Source organism: Neomonachus schauinslandi, chromosome 1 (genome assembly GCF_002201575.2).
Source record: "Neomonachus schauinslandi chromosome 1, ASM220157v2, whole genome shotgun sequence".
Classification (NCBI taxonomy): Eukaryota; Metazoa; Chordata; class Mammalia; order Carnivora; family Phocidae; genus Neomonachus; species Neomonachus schauinslandi.
In genome coordinates, this window is record NC_058403.1 from 185,517,314 (window position 1) to 185,540,968 (window position 23,655).

General features: G+C 40.1%; 1 protein-coding gene across 2 annotated transcripts in view; it reads right to left on the reverse strand.

Moving 5' to 3' along the window:
- Positions 1-23,655, reverse strand: part of PTPRG (protein tyrosine phosphatase receptor type G) — a 701,884-nt gene that overhangs the window by 493,985 nt on the left and 184,244 nt on the right. For both annotated transcript variants that reach the window (XM_021695223.1, XM_044921263.1), the window contains exon 2: positions 22,376-22,480. In XM_021695223.1, coding sequence (XP_021550898.1) covers positions 22,376-22,480 — 105 coding nt within the window. The remainder of the gene's footprint in view (positions 1-22,375; positions 22,481-23,655) is intronic.

A 23,655-nucleotide genomic window follows, 5' to 3' on the forward strand; every position in this document is an offset into this window, starting at 1 on the left:
TTGCAAGTTTAAAATGTGAAAGAATTTTCTTTAAAAGATAAAATATCAAAAAATAAAAAAATAAAAGATAAAATATCACACTCAATCGCAAGCTGGTTAAAATTATTCCTGGGGCTGGGTGGGGCGGGGCGGGGGGTGGGGGGAGGGAGGGGAAAGGGCACCAACCAGGGAATTAAGAACTATAGAAAGTGCAGGAAAGGGGGCCAACCTGGAACTGGATGGAGCAGGTGTTCTGAAAGAATAAATTTTCCATTTTAGGGAATGGGTCAGACACAGTTAATCCCTGGGTCACTTAGGCACCCATTTCAATCTCGCTTTCACCATTAACCTCTTTTAGGGTTGTGTTTTCATGGTAACCCAAGAAGCTGATCGATAGCCACGCGTGGACAGAAAGTGGGGCTTAGATACCAGAGGTCAAGTGCCCTTCCCTCTCCACTGCTTGCATGCCCAAATCCTGTCACATTCCTCTTGAGTCGATTATATGGGTGCTAATTATGAAACAACAGTTTTAACTTTGAAATCTCCCAAGAGAGTGGTCAAGATATATCCAGTCTCACACATACAAAAAACCCAGAGTGGAACAGATCTGATATTTGCATCAAACTGAGACTGCCAGAATCCGTGTGCCCTGACATGCGCTGGCCATGCTCCGGTGAGGACTTCTTATCAACAGCCCCGGTACCACCTGTCACATTACTTACAGAAAAAGCCAAACTTCCAAGGGCCAGGAAACAAATTCCAAATGGGGTATTTACATCTGTACTATCTTCTGCAAAGATGATTAGCTGAAGCATACAAATGAATAGCCATGCAGTCTAGGCACACTTTCCCAGTGCACCAGCCAGACTAGCACGAAGATCTCTCACTATGGAGACCCCTTGGTCACCAAACCCATGTAGACACTGCCCTAGTGAATTAACTGGGTTTTGGGGGGGGGGGGGGTTGTTGTTATTTTTTAAATCTTCCTTCAGTGTCATGCTTTGCTATGTTCTGTGTGGTCAAATTTGGGGAAGGACTGCAATCTCTTAGATACTCTCAAAGCCTTCAATGGATGGACAAGTAGGCAGGTAGAAGCTTTGAAGTATTTTACACACATGGAACAAATTTTTATTAACCACATGCTATGTGCCAGACCTTTTTCTAGGACCTCAGGATACAGAATGAGCAGAAAGGAAGTTACTTAAACCTAAGTTCCTTGATTTGCACACCTATAAAGAACACCAATAACCATACCCTCATCTCAGGATTGACGGGAGAAATTTAAAAGACAATATTCACCTGAAATACCTCTATACAAAGGAAATGTTCAATAAAGTATTACTTATCCACTCACCATCATCCATCCCAAAAATGTTTCATTTTGGCCACATTTTTCAAACTCCCAAGCTACAGTGTCCCTGTAACTTTCCACCACACAGGAGTCCTTTACTACTTTTCTATCACTGGTCAATAGTTAGGTATCAGTGTGTCTTCTTCCTCCCTCCTTTTCTTCAGCTCAAGCAATAAGTAGTTCTCAAACCTATAAACAATATATAACAGGGCAAGCAAACCACTGGATCACTTTATTTTTCTAATAGTATATCTGGTAAATTTCCATCTCCTAAGTTTCTAATTTAAATAAGGAATTGTTAGAGTACGGTATTTGTCACTTTTTTTCAGAATACTTTCCACGGGACAACATTTGTCCAGAAATCCTTCCAAAGATTTTACAGAAGACTAAATTTCCCCAAACACAACCTTATCACACCCTACCTTACACCAGCCCTCAACATACATATTTATTAAGACATGCACCTGTGTATTTTAAGTTTAAGCTCAGCAAACCAACATCGGATGTTTTAAATGTTGTCTTTGGCTATAAAAGCAATTCTTTCATGGTTGACCAATTCACTTATTTTCAATCTATATATAATGGAGTTGTTCCATTCATTTCTCCCATTCTTTGTGATAGAGAAATAATCAGATCTGAAAAGCCCTGTACTGAAGTGCATGGGGAAAAGTGACACCATATTCCTTGATCTCGCACCCTTATTTTTTTTTTTTTTTTTTAAATTTTTTTTTTTTTTTAGATTTTATTTATTTATTTGACAGAGAGAGGGAACACAAGCAGGGGCAGTGGGAGAGGGAGAAGCAGGCTTCCCGCTGACAGGGAGCCCGATGCGGGGCTCGATCCCAGGACCCTGGGATCATGACCTGAGCCGAAGGCAGACGCTTAACGACTGAGCCACCCAGGCGCCACCTCGCACCCTTATTTTTGATGATCTCCTTAACCAAAAGAAAAGCACAAGCATGTAAGGATGAATTCTGAAGCCCCTCAGTAGTGTCCAAAAAAGCTGGACACAATGCAAATGTCCATTATTAAGGAAATGTTTGAGTGACTTATGATACATCTAAATCTATATTATGGAATGAAATGTGGTTATTAAAAAAACATGGGCCTTTATGTATTGACTCAGATGAAAATCTATTCTACATTGCTAAGAGAATAATGTTAGCAAAAAAAGCAAATGGTTTAAAAAAGGAAAAACACTGTGTGTGTGAACAAGGATTAGAGTAGTTACCACAGTTTTCATATCTGCCCAACCCTACTATGGTTCAGCAAAGGAAAAAGGAGGAGGAGAGGTGCCTGGCTGGCACGACCAACTCTTGATTTCGGCTCAGGTCATGATCTCACGGTTGTGAGACTGAGCCCCAGGTTGGGTTCCCCACTGAGTGTGGAGCTTGCTTAAGATTCTCTCTCTCCCTCTGCCCTCCCTGCTCACAAAGCACACATAGGTACGCACACTCTCTCTCTTACAAAAAAATAAAAAATAAAAACAGAGGAGGACAGGGAGGAAGAGGGAATATCATTTTAACATTGTTCCCAAAGTTCACTGGAATAGGAGCACATTAAGCCAACGTATGAAAAATGAGTTGTGGAGGTCCAATAATTATTTTTGGTATTGGATTTATATCTCATCTCCATGATAATTAAACGGCAAAACAAAATAAGTTACAAGAGAAGCCAAAGGATTAGAGTAATAACCCTCAGCATCCTCATGATCTTTAAATGTGAGTTAACACATAGAAGTCACACATAAAGGACAGCTTATATGGTCCCAATGAAACCACCAGAATATGAGATTAATATGCCTTTCAACTTACGTAAAAAGTTTAAGAAAAAAAAAAAAGATAAAGTGCTCAAGTTTCCACAACCCCTTTTTTCTCCCCTCTTAGATGTGAGAGCAAACTTGAGCTTGAACACAGAGTTGGCAGATTTTCCAGCCTCCACTCAACATTATGAGAACTAAAAGTTTCATTATGATCAAGTGTCAAAGTTTCATCATAATGCCTCTTATCTTCTCTTTGTTCTGATTTTTTTTAAGTCTCTTGTACAGCGTACAAGAGATAAGAGTCCACTTTCCTTTCATTGAACGGGACTCCCTCCACCTCACCAGCCTCCCCAAACATGAAACACAGAAAGTTGGAGAAATAAAGGAGGCCATGGCAAATGGGAAATTCAGCTGTCCCAGGACAGAAACAAGAGCCAGAGGTACGGATAACTTCTGTAGGTCCGGTGGGAGGTAAAGAGGGAGGCGGGAAAAGTCTGCCAAACAGAATTTAAAAGCCCAGGACACAAGGGTAGAAGGTGAAAGGAGGTGTGACAAAGGGCACCTTCATCATCCATGCCAAGGGGAAAAAACCATTCCTTGGCAGGCGAAAGAAAAGTTTAAAAAGCTTGCTTGCTGCTCTGAAATTTAAAAGCCAACTTTTAATTGCATTAAAATATGAAATTGAAAATAACATTATGAGTTATTAAGCTATAATTCTAGATAAAATTCTAACCCGGATAAATGCAATTTCCATTTTTTAAAAGAAGATCTCAAATCACAGCTCATTTTAAATGCTTTATGAAGCCATTTCCATAGAAATTAGAGATGATCTGAATGAAACAAGATTAAATGTTGGGGGGTAGTGTATGCAAAGTTAAGAAGATCATTCAAAGAATTAATCCTCCCCACCCCCAGACATATATATATACATATGTATATGGTATGTCTGTACGTGTGTGTATCTATATTAATAATACATATATATATTAATATGGTATATCTGTATGTGTGTATATATATTCTGCAGGCTGACTTATTCAGATAATTAACATTATGACCTTGTCTACTGTTTTGACTTAATTCAGGCAGCATCTTTAATTCCTCAGACATGCAAATGTGGGATGAAGTGCTAGAGCTATAATCCTGCTAAGGTAGACAATATCTAAAAACACACAAATCATTCATCCCTAAATATTAATCTTAAACAATAAATTGTACAAATCGGAGGCAAATATACATCCCATTAACAAGGCAACTCCTTACTGTTCTTCATCTTCAATCTGAATTACAATCAACTTCATCCATGCTCTCCAGGGCTGACATAGCACAAATCAAGAGGAAATAAAATCCATGCCCACCACATTTGTTCTAACAAATAGGAAGAAATAGTTAAAATCGCCCACTTGTAATAAGGAATCTTTGATAGTTACCTAAATAAATTTGTCAGGTCAAGCATCATGGCCAACTTTACCATCTAATAATCTACACTACTGCACACTATTAGTACCCATTGTTATCATGTCTTCCATGCTCCTATAGCAGCAACTCTCAACCAAGAGTGATTTTGCTCTGCCTGCACCCCAAGGGACATGTGGCAATATGTGGAAACATGTTTCGAGTTCCTGATTGGGGAATGTGCCAGTTTTCACACTCAAGAAAAACAAAAGGACAATGAGAGAATCAAGGCCCCCTTCTTTCTCTCCATACTTGCCAACGCCACTTCTTTTCATCTCTCTCTCCATACTATCTATCCTTCTTCCTTCCTAAAATTTAATATCCAAACTTAATCTTCCCAGGCATCTTCACTGCTAAGAACCAATTATGTGTAGTCTGGTTTGACAATAATCTTTAATTCCATGTTATTGCAAATTCCCTTCTTAGGGGGTTTATTCCTTTCATCTACCCATTTGTTGGTGACAATTCTATTATTCCCAAATTCAATATAAAATAAAACCATCCCACAAACCCATACATCATCACCCTCTTAAAGAAGGTATTATACAAAATGCATGTCCGTAAATTTAAATGTAGTCGTTTCTTGTAAATATTTTCATTTATAGTGACTTCAATGCATATTTTTATCACACTCAACTAAATGGCATTTTGTCCCCCAAGGAATTCTCTTATAAACAAATGTTCCATTTCCACCAAGTAAGGAAGAAAGTGGAAAATATTTCTGATGTACATGGGCATGGCTTTTCCTTTAAAACGAGCATATATATCTCTGCACTTCATAGTGGATGTGTGAATCATGTGAAACTCAACCTCTTCAACTGAAATCTCTCTGTAACCATACTCTAGAGTACCAGCATGGCCCTTTCAAAGCTCTTAGGAAATAATGATGGCAGAAGACACAAATCCAGCTCCCGAGAACCAATCTCCTACCTAACCTACCGACACTCTGCCCCCACACACCCTTTCCGTCTCCTCTGAGTGCACAGTGAAGGTCAAGTGTCCAAGAGTAGGATATTAAAGTTTCTGGTAAGTCGTGCAATAAAGAAACCAACATTGCTGTGTTTCCCCCAGGAATTCCCCATCTTCCTTGGCCACAGGACCATCCTGCCATAGAAAGTCTTTTAACAGCCCACTGATTTCATGTTCCAGGCAAAGACTTTGGAACAACGCTGAGCAACCACCTCTACTTATTAGCCCCTTGACAAGACTTCTTATCCTGAGACTCAGTACTAAGGTAAACACAGAGATACTCCAACAATTCTGTTCTAATGATAATCTTTTTGCTCGCAAAAATTCTACTCCGAGAGGCTAAAGCCAAGAAATCAGTAAAATTGTTTAAATCTTTAAGTAACAGTTAAAATGGCTATAAAAGCCTCCCAATGTCTAAAATTAATTCCTGTAGTAAACGTTCCTACCAATAAAAGGCATATATCACACCTGTGAGTTACAGAGATATAAATTCAGGATTCGTTGTGATAAATGGTAGGACTAGTGTCTTTTTTGATGAATAACTCACTCTCTGAATCAAATTCCAAGACCATAAACATGGATTCTAATAACCATATTTATGACTAGTATTTCACAGACAAAAATCTGAAATCAATTAATATATGTCTAATTATTATATTTCCTGTCCTCCCAATGCATAAATCTATTCTGTTCTGTAATGGGAGCTCAAAATCAAACATCAAATATTCATCTGAACTTGTATGGAACTTGTATTTTAAGCATTCAACAACCCACTAAAGTGTCTTTGAACCCTGCAAGTCTGTATTTTCCACTTTTTATATTATAGCTGTACCTAATTTATTAAAGTAACTGAAGCCACCTAAATGCCAGGCAATTAATATGAAAGAATACTTTAAATGCTCTTACTATCCTTTAAAATACATCCTGCAAAGGGCAGTGCTCAGTGAAGCAACCTTTAGACAAATTACTTAAATGAGAATCTATACATTTTGGGTTGTCTACCTGAAGAAAATTAGGACAAATTATTTACTACAGTGAAATTATTATGTATTTGAATAAGCCACCAGAAAAGAGAGTAAAAGAACATACTGTAGCATTCTTACCACTAAAAAATACTTATTAAAAAAATGGAGTGTGTGTGTGTGGGGGAAACGTGGTAATTATTCTAAGTCACATATTTTAAAAATGAGTAGCTGTTTTATATCCAAAATTTTTAATTAGGAAACTATATTTTAATATAATAATGGTGTTAGATAATACATTTGTGATAGGAACATACTTTCCTTTTTATAACACAGTTTGTATTTTCACTGGATTTAAAAATCCCAAACCCATTCCTTTTCATATGCAGATGGGGACCCAGAAAATGTGGGATCAATCAGAAATGTTAGACTCAAAATCTAAGAGAAAAAAATTAAAAGAAAAAAACACTCCAAAAATAAAGTCTCTTGTCAACATCAATGACTGAGGAAAGTCCTTTGGAATTAGTCAGGGATGTGAGAAAAAATCCAAGGTGGGCAAAAGAAGCTAAAATAATTCCAAAATTTCTTTGGGCAGACAAGTGCTTCTCACATTACCTTCACCATCAACAGGCTTCTGGACTTGAGCTTCAGACTGTGGGGACTAAGAACAACACATGTCCAAACATAATCTAAATGGATGTGTCAGTATTTGCATAAGGTGTTATCATTCCAATTTAAAGAAAGAATATTTTGGGGCGCCTCGCTGGCTTAGTCGGATAAGCTAGGATTAAGCGTCGAACTCTTGATTTCAGCACAGGTCATGATCTCAGGGTCATTGAGATGGGCCCTGCATTGGGCTCTGAGCTCAGCAGGGAGTCTGCTTGAGATTTTGTCTCCCTCTCCCCCTCCCTCCCCTCCGAGCACACGGGCTCTCGTGCTCTCTCTCTCTCTAAAATAAATCTTAAAAAAAAAAAAATGTGTATATATAAAGAAAAGAATATTTCTGGGCCAGCCTGACATTATAGTGATCCCACAGCTTTTCAAACTCTCCACAGACCTACCATAACAGTATCAGGACAAATATATTAGATCTTGGTATATTTAACCTTCAGTGTCACCAACATTAACCATTCATTTCTGAAAGAGAAAGGAGAAAAAACTTTGTGCTCCTGCGGTCAGCGACCATATAAATCTGTCTTTAATATCTAAACATGTCCAAGAGGGCTTGGGACAAAGCACATAACAGCCATCTGCTCTGTAGAAAGTCTAGGACACCATGACTTGTCTAGATAAATATACCCACATTTATAGGCCCCCACATGATGTGATTTGTTTAATCCACTCACAGAAGATGAGGACTCCATGGCCGTTATTATAACATTATTATAACTCGTATCCCATATTAAGCTGCTGACACTTGACAAAATGTTGGATCATGATGACCTGCCAGTCATCATTCAGAGCTCTATTTTCCCTTCCACTCCCTTTGTTAAAAGTGATCTCTTAAGAATGTGTGCTATGCTCTGCCCAGCTATGAAGGGACTTGTCAAGTTTCACACGGGGTAACTATAAATTTTCTCATGGCCCTGCAGTGGCTTGATCAGCGATTCTGGAGGCTCCTTCAATGGTTAGCAATCCTAAGCCATCTTATTTCATAGCAGCCTCTTAAGATCAAAGGGTTGACACATGGAGTAGTCACCAGGGACCTCAAAAATAACACAATAATAATAAAAGCAATCTCACCACCTCTTGACTGCAGTGCGGCCATCATTCATTGCCTTCACGTGACATGAGAGGTGGGCTTTTCACCACGACCAGTGTTGTGATTCACCCCTTTACGACTTCATGCATAGACTCCTAGAACGATCAACCTGCCAAGCTTTCCATTTCTCCTTTCCAGTTGCCAAGGAGGATCGAACACCAGGCCGCTCACTGGATTCTGTAAGGCCTTCGCCAGCCGTCATGACTCGGCCTGTTGCGTTCTTCTTGCCACAGAAACCTGGCGTAATTGTCCACATTTGAGCATGTGGATCAATAGCTAACTAGAAAGGTGGAATTCTCCTCACATCATGGCGACAGACTTTGTAAATGCAATGAGCTCTGGGAAGCCCCTCGCCCAGGGTTTCTCAACCTTGACACTATTGACATTTGGGGCCAGGTTATTCTTTGTTGTGGAGCCTGTAAGATATTGTACAGCAACCTGGGCTGATCAAGATTCTAGAACAAGGCCCAACTGAAATTAGCAGAGTGATTTTTGGTCCCACATTGAACCTTTTTGGGTTCCACGGTCTCCTTTCCTTGTCTCGCCTGGAATGCCTGCCCCACAGGTCTACAGGGCTCCGTCCCTCATTATATTCAGGTCTCTCCTCAAATATCACCTCGTCGGAGAAGCCTTCTCTGGCTTCTCCTTTTGAAATAGTACCTCTCCGCCTTTCATCACTCTCAATGGCCTTGCTTTGCTTTTTTATAGCATTATTTGATGAGATTACATATTATTTTGTGTATGCTTCCTTGTCAGCCTCTCCAGGTAGGAATGGCATTTTGTTTATTTTGTTCTCTGTTGGAGCCCGGGTGCCTAGAACTCAGCTGCCTCCTGGCCAGTGTTTGATAAATACTCTTTCAGTGAACGACTCAATGAATTGAAAACTTGAGGGAGGAAGACACACACACACCTCACTCACCAAAAGTCCCTGATTTCTTTAGCCAAAAATAACGGTTAGGTCCTGGGGCACCTGGGTGGCTCAGTCGTTAAGCGTGTCTTTGGATCAGGTCATGATCCCAGAGTCCTGGGATCGAGCCCCACTCCCCCCCACTCGGAGGGGAGCCTGCTTCTCCCTCTCCCTCTGTCTGCTGTTCCCCCTACTTGTGCTCTCTCTCTCTCTGTCAAATAAATAAATATTTTTTTAAAATTTTAAATCATGCTTAAGTCCTAAAACAGCACAGTTCCCCAAGACCACCAAAGGGAAGGGGGGCCTACATGGGGCCTTTCTGGATTTGAGAAGCTTAGACACTTGAGAGTGTAGCAAGTTTTTCAGGAAGATCTTACATCAACATCTACACCTAATGCTTTGCATTTAAGACAATGTTTGCAAGTATCAGGTTGTCCCACTTCCAAACGTAGTTCAGTGGCGGGGGAGGGGTGGGTGGGAGGAAGGGTGTGCACAGACCGACAGGTCTCACTGCTCAGGAGAGGTCTCCAACTTGCTCCCTAGGAAGCCACTTCCCAACCAAGTTTTGCCTTCCTGCAAAAAATGGCATTATCTCAGAGGGCTGGTCTGAACATCAATTAAGACAGAGCAGCAATATGCCCAATGCCTGAGACAGTCTGTACTCAATAAATGTACCTGCTGGCTTCTCTATAATACCTAAATCCTCTGAACAGCACTCTCCAATAGAGCTTTCTGTAAGAATGGAAAAGTTCTATATCTATGCTGGATGACCAGATAGTCATTAGCCACTTTGCCTACTGAGAACTTGGAAGTCTGGCTAGTGACATTTTTATCTAACTTTAATTAATTTAAATGTAAATAGCCATGTATGGCCAGTGGTGACAGAACTGGAGAGTGCAACCTTTAACATTGCAAAGCACCCGAAATTCGGGAAACTTTATTATCTTATGTGCAACCATGTCAGGCTTCTAAAATCATATTTTCACTTTAAAAGTAAATAAATTTCTTTCCTGTAACTTCTTCCCTTACTTGGCACCACACAGTTGCTTCGCTTCTGAGATCTGGAAAAGATCACGAAGGTAGCAGGCATCACGGGCTACTCATCCCACAGCCATTCCCTCTACCAGGCTTGGGTAAATCCTGATGGGTCTAAGTCAACCTTGTTCATATCTCTCGCCAGTGATTGGATTAAGTATGAACATGTGATCCAGTTCTGCCCAATGAGAGAGAAGGGTTGATTGGCCAGGGGTGGGGTGCCTGAAGAACATTTCACTTGCGCTGAAATAGAGACGCAATAAGGGGGTACTTTCTCTTCTTTCTCCAGACCTCGTGACTCAGCTGTGACTTCTGGGGCTGCTGAAGCTGTATTAAAGACCTGAGGAATCGAGTCCCACGTCGGGCTCCATGCTCGGCGGGGAGTCTGCCTCTCCCTCTGACCCTCCCCCCTCTCATGTGCTTGCTCTCTCTCATTCTCTCTCTCTCAAATAAATAAATAAAATCTTTAAAAAAAAAAAAAAAAAAAAAAAAGACCTGAGGAAAGTGACTCTAAGGAACAAGCCCACGGATGGTAAAATAACATGGAGTATACTTTAAAGATGGCAGAGTTCAGGGCGCCTGGGTGGCTCAGTTGGTTAGGCAGCTGCCTTCGGCTCAGGTCATGGTCCTGGAGTCCTGCATCGGGCTCCCTGCTCAGCAGGGAGTCTGCTTCTCCCTCTCCCGCTCCCCTCTCTTGTGCTCTCTCTCTCAAATAAATAAAATCTTTTTAAAAATAAATAAATAAATAAAGATGGCAGAGTTCAAAGATATTGTCTAGAGGTGCCCTGCCTGCCTATAGAGGGCTATGTTAGATCATAAATTGCTTTATTATTTAGGCTAGAGAGGCAGGAGGTCTTTTCCAGAGGCTAAAACACAGTCAAGGATGCAAAAACAAATCCTTATAGGCAGACATGCTCCCGGAAATGACTTCTGTGTGAATATGGGAGAAAAAATCCTGGTAATACTGCCAGCAGCCAGGAGGGCTCATAAGACGAAGGAAAGCAAATCTTGACCAGTTCTTTCTGGCACAGCAGGTATGTGGTCCAATTGGCCATGAGTGTTGAAACTTCCTTTTCGCACTCTAGTGGATGGTGAGAGTAAGGGCAATCTTTACAGGAAAAGGATGTTATAAGATAGCTCATTAAGAGGTGGTGTAAGAATGTAAAAGCCACAGGACCTTCAAAAAGTGTCAAAATCATTCCCCAAGAGGAGAGTGCAGACTATGTACTTCACAAAAGTGAGGAGAAAATACCTCCATTATCACAGTGAGTCCCAGGAGCCAAAACACGCTAGAACGGCCCCTCTCGTCTTTGCAGATACTACTCAAACAGCCTAGAAGAAGCTCATACTTCATTTTCCTGCTAAAATTTCTCAGCAACCAATCAATACCAAGGGTACTAATGACATGCACGCCTGCTAGAAGGAAGAACACTGTCCTAACCCTTGGAACTAGGGTAAGGGTGGGACAGAGAAAAATGGGTTCCAAGGGGGAAAGAGGCCAATAATAATTGGGGCAGAGCTACTAAATGTTACCTTTGGGAATAGGAAGTTTTCATGCAGCTTCTAGAAGGAGCTTATTTTCCTCCTAGAAAATGGGCCATCCAACTGGGAGAATGTGGATCTACATAAACAGGAAAACTGGATCAGGTGGCTTCCCAAGCCCAGGGAAGATGTCAAGGTTAACTGAATTCACTAAGTGGGCTGAAGAGCATAAAACATACCCCACCACACTCCACCCTTTCACTCTGAAATTCCATCTATTTAAAATATTTAACGAATCAGAGGCAATATCCAGTAACAATGATGGTGGAGGATAGGTCCACTATTTGATTCTGGGAAGGTCTCAAAATGGGAGGAGTGGCCATGAAGTGAGGGAGGGGAAATTCTGGGGGTTTCGCCCACTGTGTATTTTAAGATTTGTAATAATTTATATGGCTGCACTAGAACCAGGACATACAGCGAGCCATACTTTATAAAGTGGGCCACTAAATATCTTCCTTAATTTTTAAGCCACTTCATGGAAACTCTTTCCCCTTTGTGATTTTTCACATCCCAGATAAAGTTTGATTGTATAGCACACAATAAGAGGCTTTCAATTCTTCTGTGATAGTAACAGTATCTCCTAGAGAAGACGATTTATTTTGACATATTGGAACACCAATTGTACAAATACTAAGTTTAATTCTTTCTTTAAACTGGCTCACTTTTTATAAAACCTTAAATACATAATTAACAGGAAATTTAACAAACCAGAATGGAAAACTAGCATGGCCTGCCAGATAGGAAGGGTACCAGAAAATAATAAAAGCCACAAGATCAAATTCTAAAATACTCTCCCAGCTAAAGGCTCAGGGCAAGACCTGTCTCTGTTAAAAAGAGATACTGGCAAGTGACTGAAGTATTAAAGACCTATTAGCTCCATGCTGTGAGTTTCTCCTTGATAAACAACTCAAGAAGAAATGCCTTTATTATGTTAAAAGTCAGGTTCTTTCTCATATGACATAAAATCACATTCAATACTCCAATCAGGAAAAACATTATTTATTATACACTACAGTATTCTTAACGAAAAGTAAGTATTCCTAACGTTACTACTACAAAGTATTTCTCAAGAAGGCAAGGTTCTATGTTATATACGTTACCACTAAACAAAGTCTTAGTCACATGATAGAAAATGGGGTTACCGTAAATGAAACAGAAGACAGGTTAAATTTTAATAGCAAGAAAGACAACCAAGAAGATTCACTACCCTTAATGCTGTTGATTTTAAGTAAGGTCACGGGAGATTACCAGCTGAAAGGTGGAGGTGAGATTAATTTCAGGATCACTTAACAAACCACTGAAGGCTAACATCACTTCACAGTGTCATCAGACTGGAAGAACACTCAAGGTGGACTGACCACAACTGGACTATGTAAGACTTCTGCTCAGGTACAAGATTAATTACACTTGACCTTGTGGGCTGAGTTCCCTTCTGCATTTAAATAAACAGGGAGAAAATCCAGTCTTTAAGTACATATTAGACATTCATACCAGCTATATATGGGCAGTAATAAAAGTTCACAATCCACAAGACAGCTCTCCTTTTATATTGCCACCAGGCCCACCCCAGCAAGAGAATAGACAACAGGATAAAGAATAGGAGTGCAGTTCAACTTAATAATTTCAACCCGGGGAAGGCCAGTGACATGTTACTCATCATGATATATATCAATGACATTTTATTTGCCAAAAAAATTCCATGTAACATTGCTTAACAATATCCAAAGGCAAAGACAGAATATTTCCCTGTTTTATAGAGTCAAGGTAGTGGGTTTTATGAACCAAATCAGATATAATAAATGAGTACATAGTGTCAGGTTAGAAAAAAGATGAGTAGCCTTTAAGTAAATCACAGAGCACATTCAGATAATTGCTTTCCAATGTTTTTAAGGCATGTATAAGGCTAGGTATATCTTCCCTTTGAAATTTTAAAATGATAATGTCTGTCCAGGGGCATGAGCCTGGGTGGCTCAGTCCTTAAGCGTCTGCCTTCGGCTCAGGTCATGATCCCAGGGTCCTGGAATCAAGAACATGCATTGGGCTCCCTGCTCCGCGGGGAGCCTGTTTCTCTCTCTCCCACTCCCCCTGCTTGTGCTCCCTCTCTGTGTCTCTCTCTGTCAAATAAATGAATAAAAATCTTTAAAAAATAAATAATGTCCTTCCACTAACCCACACTCCCCCCCACCCCTGCCCCCAACAAGCTAGTTTCAAAGGAGAGAACATCATCCTTTCAAATTTGAAACCAGGAAAAAAGATATTTGACTTTGATCCATCACAGATATGAAAAAATTATACTTATAGATAACTCTGGATGCCTTCTATGGACAGTAAATTTATAGATTATTGAATATTGAGATTTATGTTGTAACAAAGCAAATATTGACCTTATCTCTGCCTGGGTCAATATTTACTGCTTTGTTCAATAAATCTTGATGTCCATTTTCAAACTGAGTCAATATCAGTTCATTAATTTCTGCATGGTTTGTATCAGCACTTTTTAAAATTTGAAATGCCAGGGAAATGTTTCACCTAAAAAATTTGGATACAGCCAATTAAAAAGACAAAAGGACTTTTGCTTCCCTTCTGGCTTTCCTTTTAGTTTTTCCTTTCTTCCTCTCTCCTCAAAACTGCTTCAAAGAAAACTGCCTAAATTTAATACAATCCAGCCATCTATTCTGAAATAAAAGGTTACTTTAGGAAATATTATGAATGCACTGGTATAAGAAATTTAGATGTTCTAGATACAATTCTGTAAGATATTAAAGTATTATAGATACAAATGTAAAAGAGGCAGAATCCCTCATTTCTCAATAATAATCACAATTAACATCTGCATATAGTCTCCAGACCTCTCAGCTCTATTCATTAATAGGACCCTATTCACCACATTATTTTATTTGATTTTAAAGATTTTATTTATTTATTTATTTGAAAGAGAGAGAGACACAGCGAGAGAGGGAACACAAGCGGGGGGAGTGGGAGAGGGAGAGGCAAGCTTCCCACAGAGCAGGGAACCTGATGCGGGGCTCGATCCCAGGACCCTGGGACCATGACCTGAGCCGAAGGCAGACGCTTAACCATCTGAGCCACCCAGGCGCCCCAGAAAAGAACTTAGTTTTTGTTTTTGTTTTTTTAAGATTTTATTTATTTATTTGACAGAGACAGAGATAGCGAGAGCAGGAACACAAGCAGCGGGAGCGGGAGAGGGAGAAGCAGGCTTCCCGCCGAGCAGGGAGCCCAATGTGGGACTCGATCCCAGGACCCCGGGACCATGACCGAAGCCGAAGGCAGACGCTTAACGACTAAGCCACCCAGGCGCCCCTCACCACATTATTTTAATGTATCGTATACCTATCTCATTTTGGTGGATGTGGAGTATGAATTTCATTATAAGGACACACTACAATTCCCCCAACTCCCTACTTACGGTGACTCAGGCTGTTAAACACAATGTCATGCTGGGGATGTGCACAAGTGTTTCTAAAAGACAAAGTCCCAAAAACAGAAGTGCTGGATCAAAGACTATCAATATTTAACATTTTCACAGATATTGCCGTAGAGCCCTCCCAAAAGACTCCACCAACCCGCTACCTTCAGAGTCCATTTAAAACCCAAACTCTCAGGCTTCCCGTTAGCCGCATTTGAAATGGCCCATCAGAGCAACAATTGAAACGGTCATCACAGATCTATGTTACTTGATACCAATTCAGCATTGAACAATACTTCATCTTCCTAAGATGCTTTTCCAAGGGTCGCGAGGACCCTAAGGAATTTACTGATGCCCTCTCATAGCATACAATAGCATCCATTAACTTTTGCAAACACTTGTGAAACCATCTTCAGACAGAAGATGCCAAAAAACTTCAGAACTCAGGTGGCAAAGATCAGAAGAAAGTTTAAAAAAAAAAAGAAAAAAAGAAAAAGAAGGCATCTCTAAGATATGAGAACAATTTCTTTCAAACAGGTGGGGGCGGGGCGAAGCCAAACCCAGCCAAGTATTGAAAAATGCTCAAGGTATCTTAAGCATATGGCAACACATTTTTCTCTTTTATACATAAAGTCCTGATTAGTGTGTGACCATATGTGTTTTTTCTCACCCTATCTATCCCTGTAATCACAGATCATGTGTAAAAGAAAAAAAAGAGTACCTATAGGAAGAAACAGTTTGTTCTACAAAGTGTTCCCTACCTTGAGGCCCTCCTTATTCCAAAACATTTAAGAAAGAACAGGGAAATACCAAGAGTAATTACAGACAAAGGTTCTGTCCAAGGAGAAAGTTTAAGAGTGTAAGAAATATGGACAAAACACTATACTGTTATCTTAATAGGTTCAAGTCCAAAATGTTTACCTTCACAACCAACCCACCACTCTTCTTTACTTATTTTAAATTAAATGCAGTGCCATCTTCAATCATCCCCAGGATCATCCTAGACTATTTATTTTACATTCCCTTCCACACACTAATAGTAAGAAGTCCCATGAACTCTCTCCTTTTATCTCTCAAATCTCTGATGACACAACTTCATCATTTTTCATCATGCCTTCTTCCCCCGCTGACCAATCCTTAACCCTACAACCCGAGGTCTTATTCAAATATAAAACCAACTCGGTCCATTTCCACCATGAAACCCTGAAATGCCTCCCTATCACCCTCGGATAGATGTTCTAGGTCACTAGTAGAATACTGTGAAGACCCTTCATGGTCCAACACGCTGCATTATTCCCTCAACTTTGTCCACCCTGCCATATGCTCTATACTTACTAAGCTCCTTTGAGCTCCCCAGTCACTGCCAGACCATTTCACGGCTCAAGGCCTCCGCACGTCCTGGCAAACACCTGCCCATCTTTAATGGCTGGGATCTGGCAGCAGCAATTCTGGGAGCTTCTCTGACCCCTCCCATTATAGTACAACACCTGGCATACAGTAAGCAATTAATAAGTGTGTTCAATTAATAAATATCTTTTACTTATAACAATAAAGAGAGTAATAGGGAATTATAGAGAAGACAGAAATAATAAAAAAAATAAAGGGAGACTGAGAAGGGAGAGAGGGGTCTGGCTAGGCATCAACATGGAGGTAACTTTGAGCTGGGACTTGGGAGGATGAATCTCAAGACTGATTCCTCCCCCAACATATGGTTCCGTCGGATCAGAAGCTCTCTACTGCAAATGCAGTGTCTCTAGGGAAATCATTCCCTTAAGAAACTTCACAGAAGGCATTAGGAGAAGAGCAAATAATTCAATATTAATATCAAACTCAGAGGTTCTACAGTGGCTTCCATTGTTCTCAGGACAAAGGCAGACTTCTGCAGGCACATATATTTTGCTTTACCCTTTATAGACAAGATTAAAAATAAGCATGGAAATGATATTTTAGGAATTCAATTATATTTTAAGTTCACCAGGGGAGCTGATTACTTAAAAGGATCCAGTGGTGAAACCTTTTGTAAATCACCCACTGCTTTATCTGAATTTCATGGCAGGATCCCCCGAGTGGGTTCTCAAGCCAAGACTCTGACATGAGTTCATTTATCAGTACATCCATTCACCCACTTGAAAAATATGCACTAAATATGCACAAAATGAAACACTGTGACACACAGCAGGAAAAAAAAAAAAACCCAAGGAATTATAAGCCATAATCCTTGTCCTCAAGCACTGGACATGTAGCTGGGGAAAATGAAACTTAACACCTACATGCACCACAAACACACACACACGCGCATTATAAAACAAGATGTTTATATGAATAATGTAGTGGGGTGGCATATAATTAAGAGCCAAATGGGTAATACGTATTCCACTCCAAAGCGGAGGCCAAGAATTCCACTAGGTGCTTAGATAAGTTACCTCTAATCCTCAAAGCCATCCAGCAAGGTATGTCCTTCTCTTTATCTCCATTTTACAGCTGAGCAAGTCATCAAGCCTGGGACAATTAAAAGGGACCTTGGATGTCTGTTCCTACAATGTCCTGACCACAGCTGGAATGACTCTTAGAATAATCCTGCTTGGCCTCTACTCAGGACAACACCAGACACTTCTTACAGGGAATTTTGGTCATTACATGTCTCAATGTTGGATTCCTCCAACAATGAGAATTGTCCCCCCTTATACTGATTCATAGAATCTTTCTATATGGAAGGAACATGAGATATTGATTATTCGAAATGCAGAAAACCAAATGGGGGAAGTAAAAAAAGGATGGGAGGAGAAACCACGACGTATTTTTTCTCCAAGTCTCTGAGGGGGAGGAGAAGAAACAGATAGCTTTATAAAAATGCCTCCAATTTCCCCTTGAACTTGCTCCAGATTTGTTTCTCATTTCCCTTTCCAGCAACAATGACCTACCTAGCATTTGTTACTTTTTGTGTAATAATTACAGACGTTCTGGGCAAATTCCAAAATGCATGAGCTGTCATCACTTCAAGTAACACCGAAAAATACCTGTGTCTTAGTCAAGTAAAAGTAACAGAAAAATTGTTTTAGTATTCCCAGTGAGAAACTCTTATTCAATCTATTGGGTTTTTTTTCAGTATAATTCTGTATGAATTATGTATGTATAAAGAGGTCTTTCCCCTTTTTTCCCTGTCTTGGAATAAGGAAAATAAACCCAAAGACATAAAGTAATCTTGAAATTACAAAGCTATTATTAAGAGTTACCAATACTAATACCTTAAATTTATGTTCTACTTCATGTCTCTTATGCATGATGCTTTCATATTGAATTCAGATATTATGACCCCCTTTTTTACAGTAGACAAAATTAAGAACCAGAGAGATAACCAGTCTTCAGATGATCCCAATGGGACCACAGCACATATTTCCAGGCTCCTCGATAAACAGTCCTCTGTGCTAAAGCTGTAGGTGTTCATAACGGCATTGTCTAATAAGCCTACAGAAGTCAAGATTTTAGCATCTCAAATATAATGAGGATGTGTGCATTATTCAAAGTGATACAGACAAGTTGAAATAACATGGTTAGTCCTAATGTAAAAGTTACACTAATATTAATGAACTACTATCATGACAATGTCCTAAATACAAGCTATCCACAGCTCGAAAACTTCTGCAACTCTCCTCAACTGACTGAGGGGGATGCCAGTGGGATAACTGGGTCAGCATCAGGCACCAAACCCCACCCACAAAAAGGCAACCTAATGAGCAGGACACACAGTCACCAAGGGGCAGGGGGCCCCAGAACCACCAACAAGCACCCATCCCCCTGATCCATCTCCTGAAGCACATCCCACCCCACTCGTATCTTTGTTCCTCCCAAGTTCTTTCCAAAGAGCAGGATCACCCAACTCACTCTGAATGCTAACTAGGAGACTTGGAGGATATTCCAGCTCAAGATAAAATGCAAGGAAGGGGAAAAAAAAAAAAAAAAAGACATTTTCCAAATCTCTGAACAGTTCTGTTTATGAGTCAGGCTAACATCTGCTCAAAAACCCAAGCGATCTCAATGTGAGCAAGAACTGGTAAACCTTTAATTCTCTAAAGAGCCAGATAAAAATATTCTAGGCTTTTTGGTCAAACAGTCTGTAGCAACTACTCAACCCCAGCACAAAAGCAGCCATAGACAATAGCCAAAGGAATGGGCATGACTGTGTTTCAATAAAACTTTATTCACAAAAACAGCAGTGGTTTGTATAATTTGCCAAGCCCTGAACTTGAGGATAGTTTGTTTAAACCCTCATTCCCAAATACCAAATGGGGAGTTCTTATGAATCATAAGTGACAAAATTCAGCTTATGTAGCTCTCAGGATAACCTAGTGCCCACCCACTGTTCATCACAGTTACCCACCGAGAATCCCAGTAACAACATCAACAGCCCTGAAAGTATTAATAGTGTCTAAAACAGCAGGAATATTAGATACTTGAAGCAAGAGCCTATGGTACATTTTTCACACATATCATCTCATTTCATCCCCAAAACAACTCTATGAGGAAAGTGCTGCTAATTATCCCCATCTCAAAGATGGAGAGACTGAATCTCCAAGGAATTAAATGTCCTCCCAACGTCCTAAAGATATTACAAGATAAAACTTATATTTGAGCCACAGCCCATATGATTTCAAAATTCATACTCTCACACACCATACCCCCAAAGCACCAATATTACCTTAGGACGAACTAAGACAAATCTGTGAATTAGAGGCATGAAATTAAAATCTGGACCATTAAACCCATCTTTCAGAAATGGCCTGGTTCACTTTAGCTAAATTTAAAAACAATTCCCTCTACAAACAACGAGCCTTTCTTTTGGCCACCCCACTTTTCAAGCAGCATTTATGCCTAGAGGTATATGTACCTGCAGCTAAGAGCCGACCTCTGGTCTGCTGTGGTTTCAAGGCCTAGGTCGGAAGCGTCAAAAGTGACAGGTAACAACTCCTTCCTGCCCTGTCTTTGTCTATTGGCCCAATGCTAAGGAGTGTCTCTGATGGACCCCAAGTCTTGTTGACACGAGAATTGCTCTTCCACCATGCTGGTGTGAAGCAACCACTGATACTGCAGAATTTTCAGGAAGAACTGTTGAAAGCATGAGGACTACGTACCATCAATGGATACCTGTCTCATTCTTTTCTTCTCCTTTTACGCTTTATTTTCTCCATTTCGCTCTTAAGCAAGTGACTTCACCAGTTCTTCCAAACCAGTCTATACCCTTCTGGGGGATTCCTCAAATGACTGTCCCATCCCATCCAGAAAAAAAAAAATCAACTAGGAGAGAGGTTGACAAACTATAGCCTGTGTACCCTATCCAACCGGCCACCTGTTTTAATATAGCCTAAGTAAGGATGGTTTCTGTTATTTTTAAGTGATTGAGGAAAAAGAAATATAATATTTTCTGACACATGAAAATTATATACAATTCAAATTTCAGTGTTCATAAATACATTTTTATGGAAACCTAGCCAGATCATCTAGCATTATCGATGGCCGCCTTTGCACATACTGGCAAAGTTGAGTAGTGGCAAGAGAAACCCCACACCCTACAAAGCCTAAGATATTTACTGTCTGGCTTTTTACAGAAAAGGGGTGCCAAAGCCTGCAGCTGAACTCTTAGCCCTTCCACCTATAGAAGCAGTTCCCAAATGCATTCCAGAAATGCAAAATGGAGACTCATTAAGTCCACTAGAGTTAAGGATATCAACAATTGCTCCATTCCAAAGACTGCACCACTTATGTCCATTCTTAACTGAGTAATGGGGAAAGTTTTAGGACTTTCATTTCTTCACTGCCATTTGCAACTGGAGATACTGATGGGATATAACTTCCAATTTCCTGACTAACAGCATTGTTATTCTAAATTGATGAACTGTAAATAGCAGGCCACTTTATGCCTCTTCCTAACTGATATCAGAGCCACAGAGAACAAAATGATAAATTTTCTTCCAGTTTCTTGGCAAGAAGCCATATATATATGTAATTTTGGCCTTCATCTCACAATTCCCTTCATTTATCAGAAATGGTGACAAAAAGCCCCTAATTAGATAATTCTAATCACAAGGAGTTGGGTGTGATGGAAGACTTCAGAATCACTATCTGTTCCTTGCAAAACAAAACAGATAGGCTATTCTCCCTGTAGGGGCAGGAGATTTATCAATAGACAAAAGGATGCAAAAAGCCAATAGATAAGGTGTAATTAAAGATCAAGCCTATAAATTTTATACTGACATAAATTTAACAAGATTTGCAGGTGGAAATTCAGGATTTAAAACCAGAGCATCATTATGAAAATAATGCTTCTCAACTCTATATGCAATGACATTGCATAAACACAGATTTATTATTAATACTAATACCACGTGCCTTCAAACCTTTTCAGACAAATAACTTGAATTATTTAGTGCCAAAGTAATTTCCAAAGTGATCTATCTTCCTCAACCATTGCTCCTCAATTAGCTACAATACATTTTCCATATATATTAGAGCATCAAAATCTCTTTTAGAAATAATAATCCACCTATCATATTTTTGGTAGTTGTTGGGAACATAATCCAGAAACGTCTGTATATTCTTGTAGGTCTTCATTTCTCCCCCCCTTAGAATGTAAGAAAATTATCTGCAATGTAATATTCAACATAGCTTTAACAATGCTCTCGGTCTTCACTGGCTGGAAGGCTAAAAGTTTAAAAGCAAAAATGAAAAGAACTGCAGAATACCATAGAGGGCTGAAATACATTCAACTAACGAGATCTGATTTGAAAATAAAGTTGCATTTTTTTTAGATTAAAGTATAACAGATCATTTTGATATGTGATGCTTTGTAATAGTTAGCAGACGTTTAGCAGCTCAAGACTAGCCTTCTATTTTCTGCTTTCTGATATTGCAGCTACTGAAAAGACAGAAAAGAAAAGGCTGGGTCTTTGGGGAAATGACAAGTTTGGTACAATCACTCATTAACAAGTAAAGTTCAGAAATAAATGCAAATTGAGGGGGGAAAGCAGGTTGAGAAAACAGGTGGGAGAGAGAAATCAAGGTACTTATAACCTTGAGGAAAAACAGGCTTGAGAGTTTCAACTTTTAGGGAACTACAAAAGGTCTGAACAAACAAGGTTCGGCGTGAAAGCGATTCAAAGAGTACTTTCCAGTGAGCTCAACGGGATGGTCACTGACCGGTGTGAGTCTGGCCGGACCCCATCCACTCACCTGAGTAGGCCCAGTATGGGTCGCCTGAAGCCTTGCGCCTGCGGATCTGCGCTGAGCTGCCGTGTCTGTTCTCGTGCAGGGCCCCGACGTAGCCTTCCGTCAAGGCTGGAAGAGAGGGAGAACACGATGAGTAAAAGTCTTCACTCCACTGGACAGGGAAAGGGTGTCCAACACACCACCGGTGACTTCCCAGAAGCACAGACCTCAGGGATAACGGAAGAGACCCTCCTGATTGTACAGAAAAACAGCTATGGGATAACCCAGCGAGATGACCAGGATTAATATTAATACTAACAGTAGATTACAATGAGCCTTTGGGCCACCAAGCATGGGGCACTAAGCCCTTTATATATATATATATATATATATATATATATATATATATATATATATAGTATCTTACATAATCTGCAGAACACAACCAGGCAACAGATCCAGTGGTCCCAATAACGAGACCATTCTATAGATAAGTAAACCGAACCTTAGAGAAGTTAAGTACCTTTAACTTGCCCAAGGTCATACAACTAGTAATAGAAGGCTTGGAACCTGAGGTCTTTGTTCCGACTACATGTATAAGCCTATGTCCTAGCTGCAAAAGGCCTCTGAGCCTTATTCGATCCTCATAGAGCAAGGGGTCATTCCATCTCTTTTACAGATGGAGGAATTAAGCCTCAGAGACACTAAGTGACTGGTCCCAGGTAACATAGGTAAGCATGCAGCACATCAGGCAACCGAACATAAGCATGCCTACATCAAAGCCAGGGCCTCTGCCATCCAAACGCATCATGGTCTAAGGCCTGGGAGACATCCCATGGTGAGTACCAGTCCTCCATATCCTTTGGAGCCCAAATAGTCACCTGTTACAACTGAAGATATGAAACCCACAAGGCCAACGATGTTCAGAAAAGAAACTCTAATGATGTATTTTTTGAAACCTCATAATGAATCCAATCTTCTCCGCCATTATAGAGAGCTTCCATCTGCCTGCTACAGTGTTCAAAGTCCTCCCCTCCCAGCCAATTCATGAATGTAAATTTCTTTTCTTGTGAGCCCACACCCGAATGCACTGACTTGTAAGAAGACAAATACCACAGGTGCCCAGAATCCAAAATGAAATGGAATTATACTTCAAACAATACATCCCAGCTGTCTATGTTAATATTGAAATGCACCCAAACAAAATCAAGTGTGCTTTTAAAAAGCAGGGTGAAAATGGTTAGGGGAACTGTAGATTCAATTTAAGATTAAGATGGTACCAGGAAAACAGTACATTCTCTATT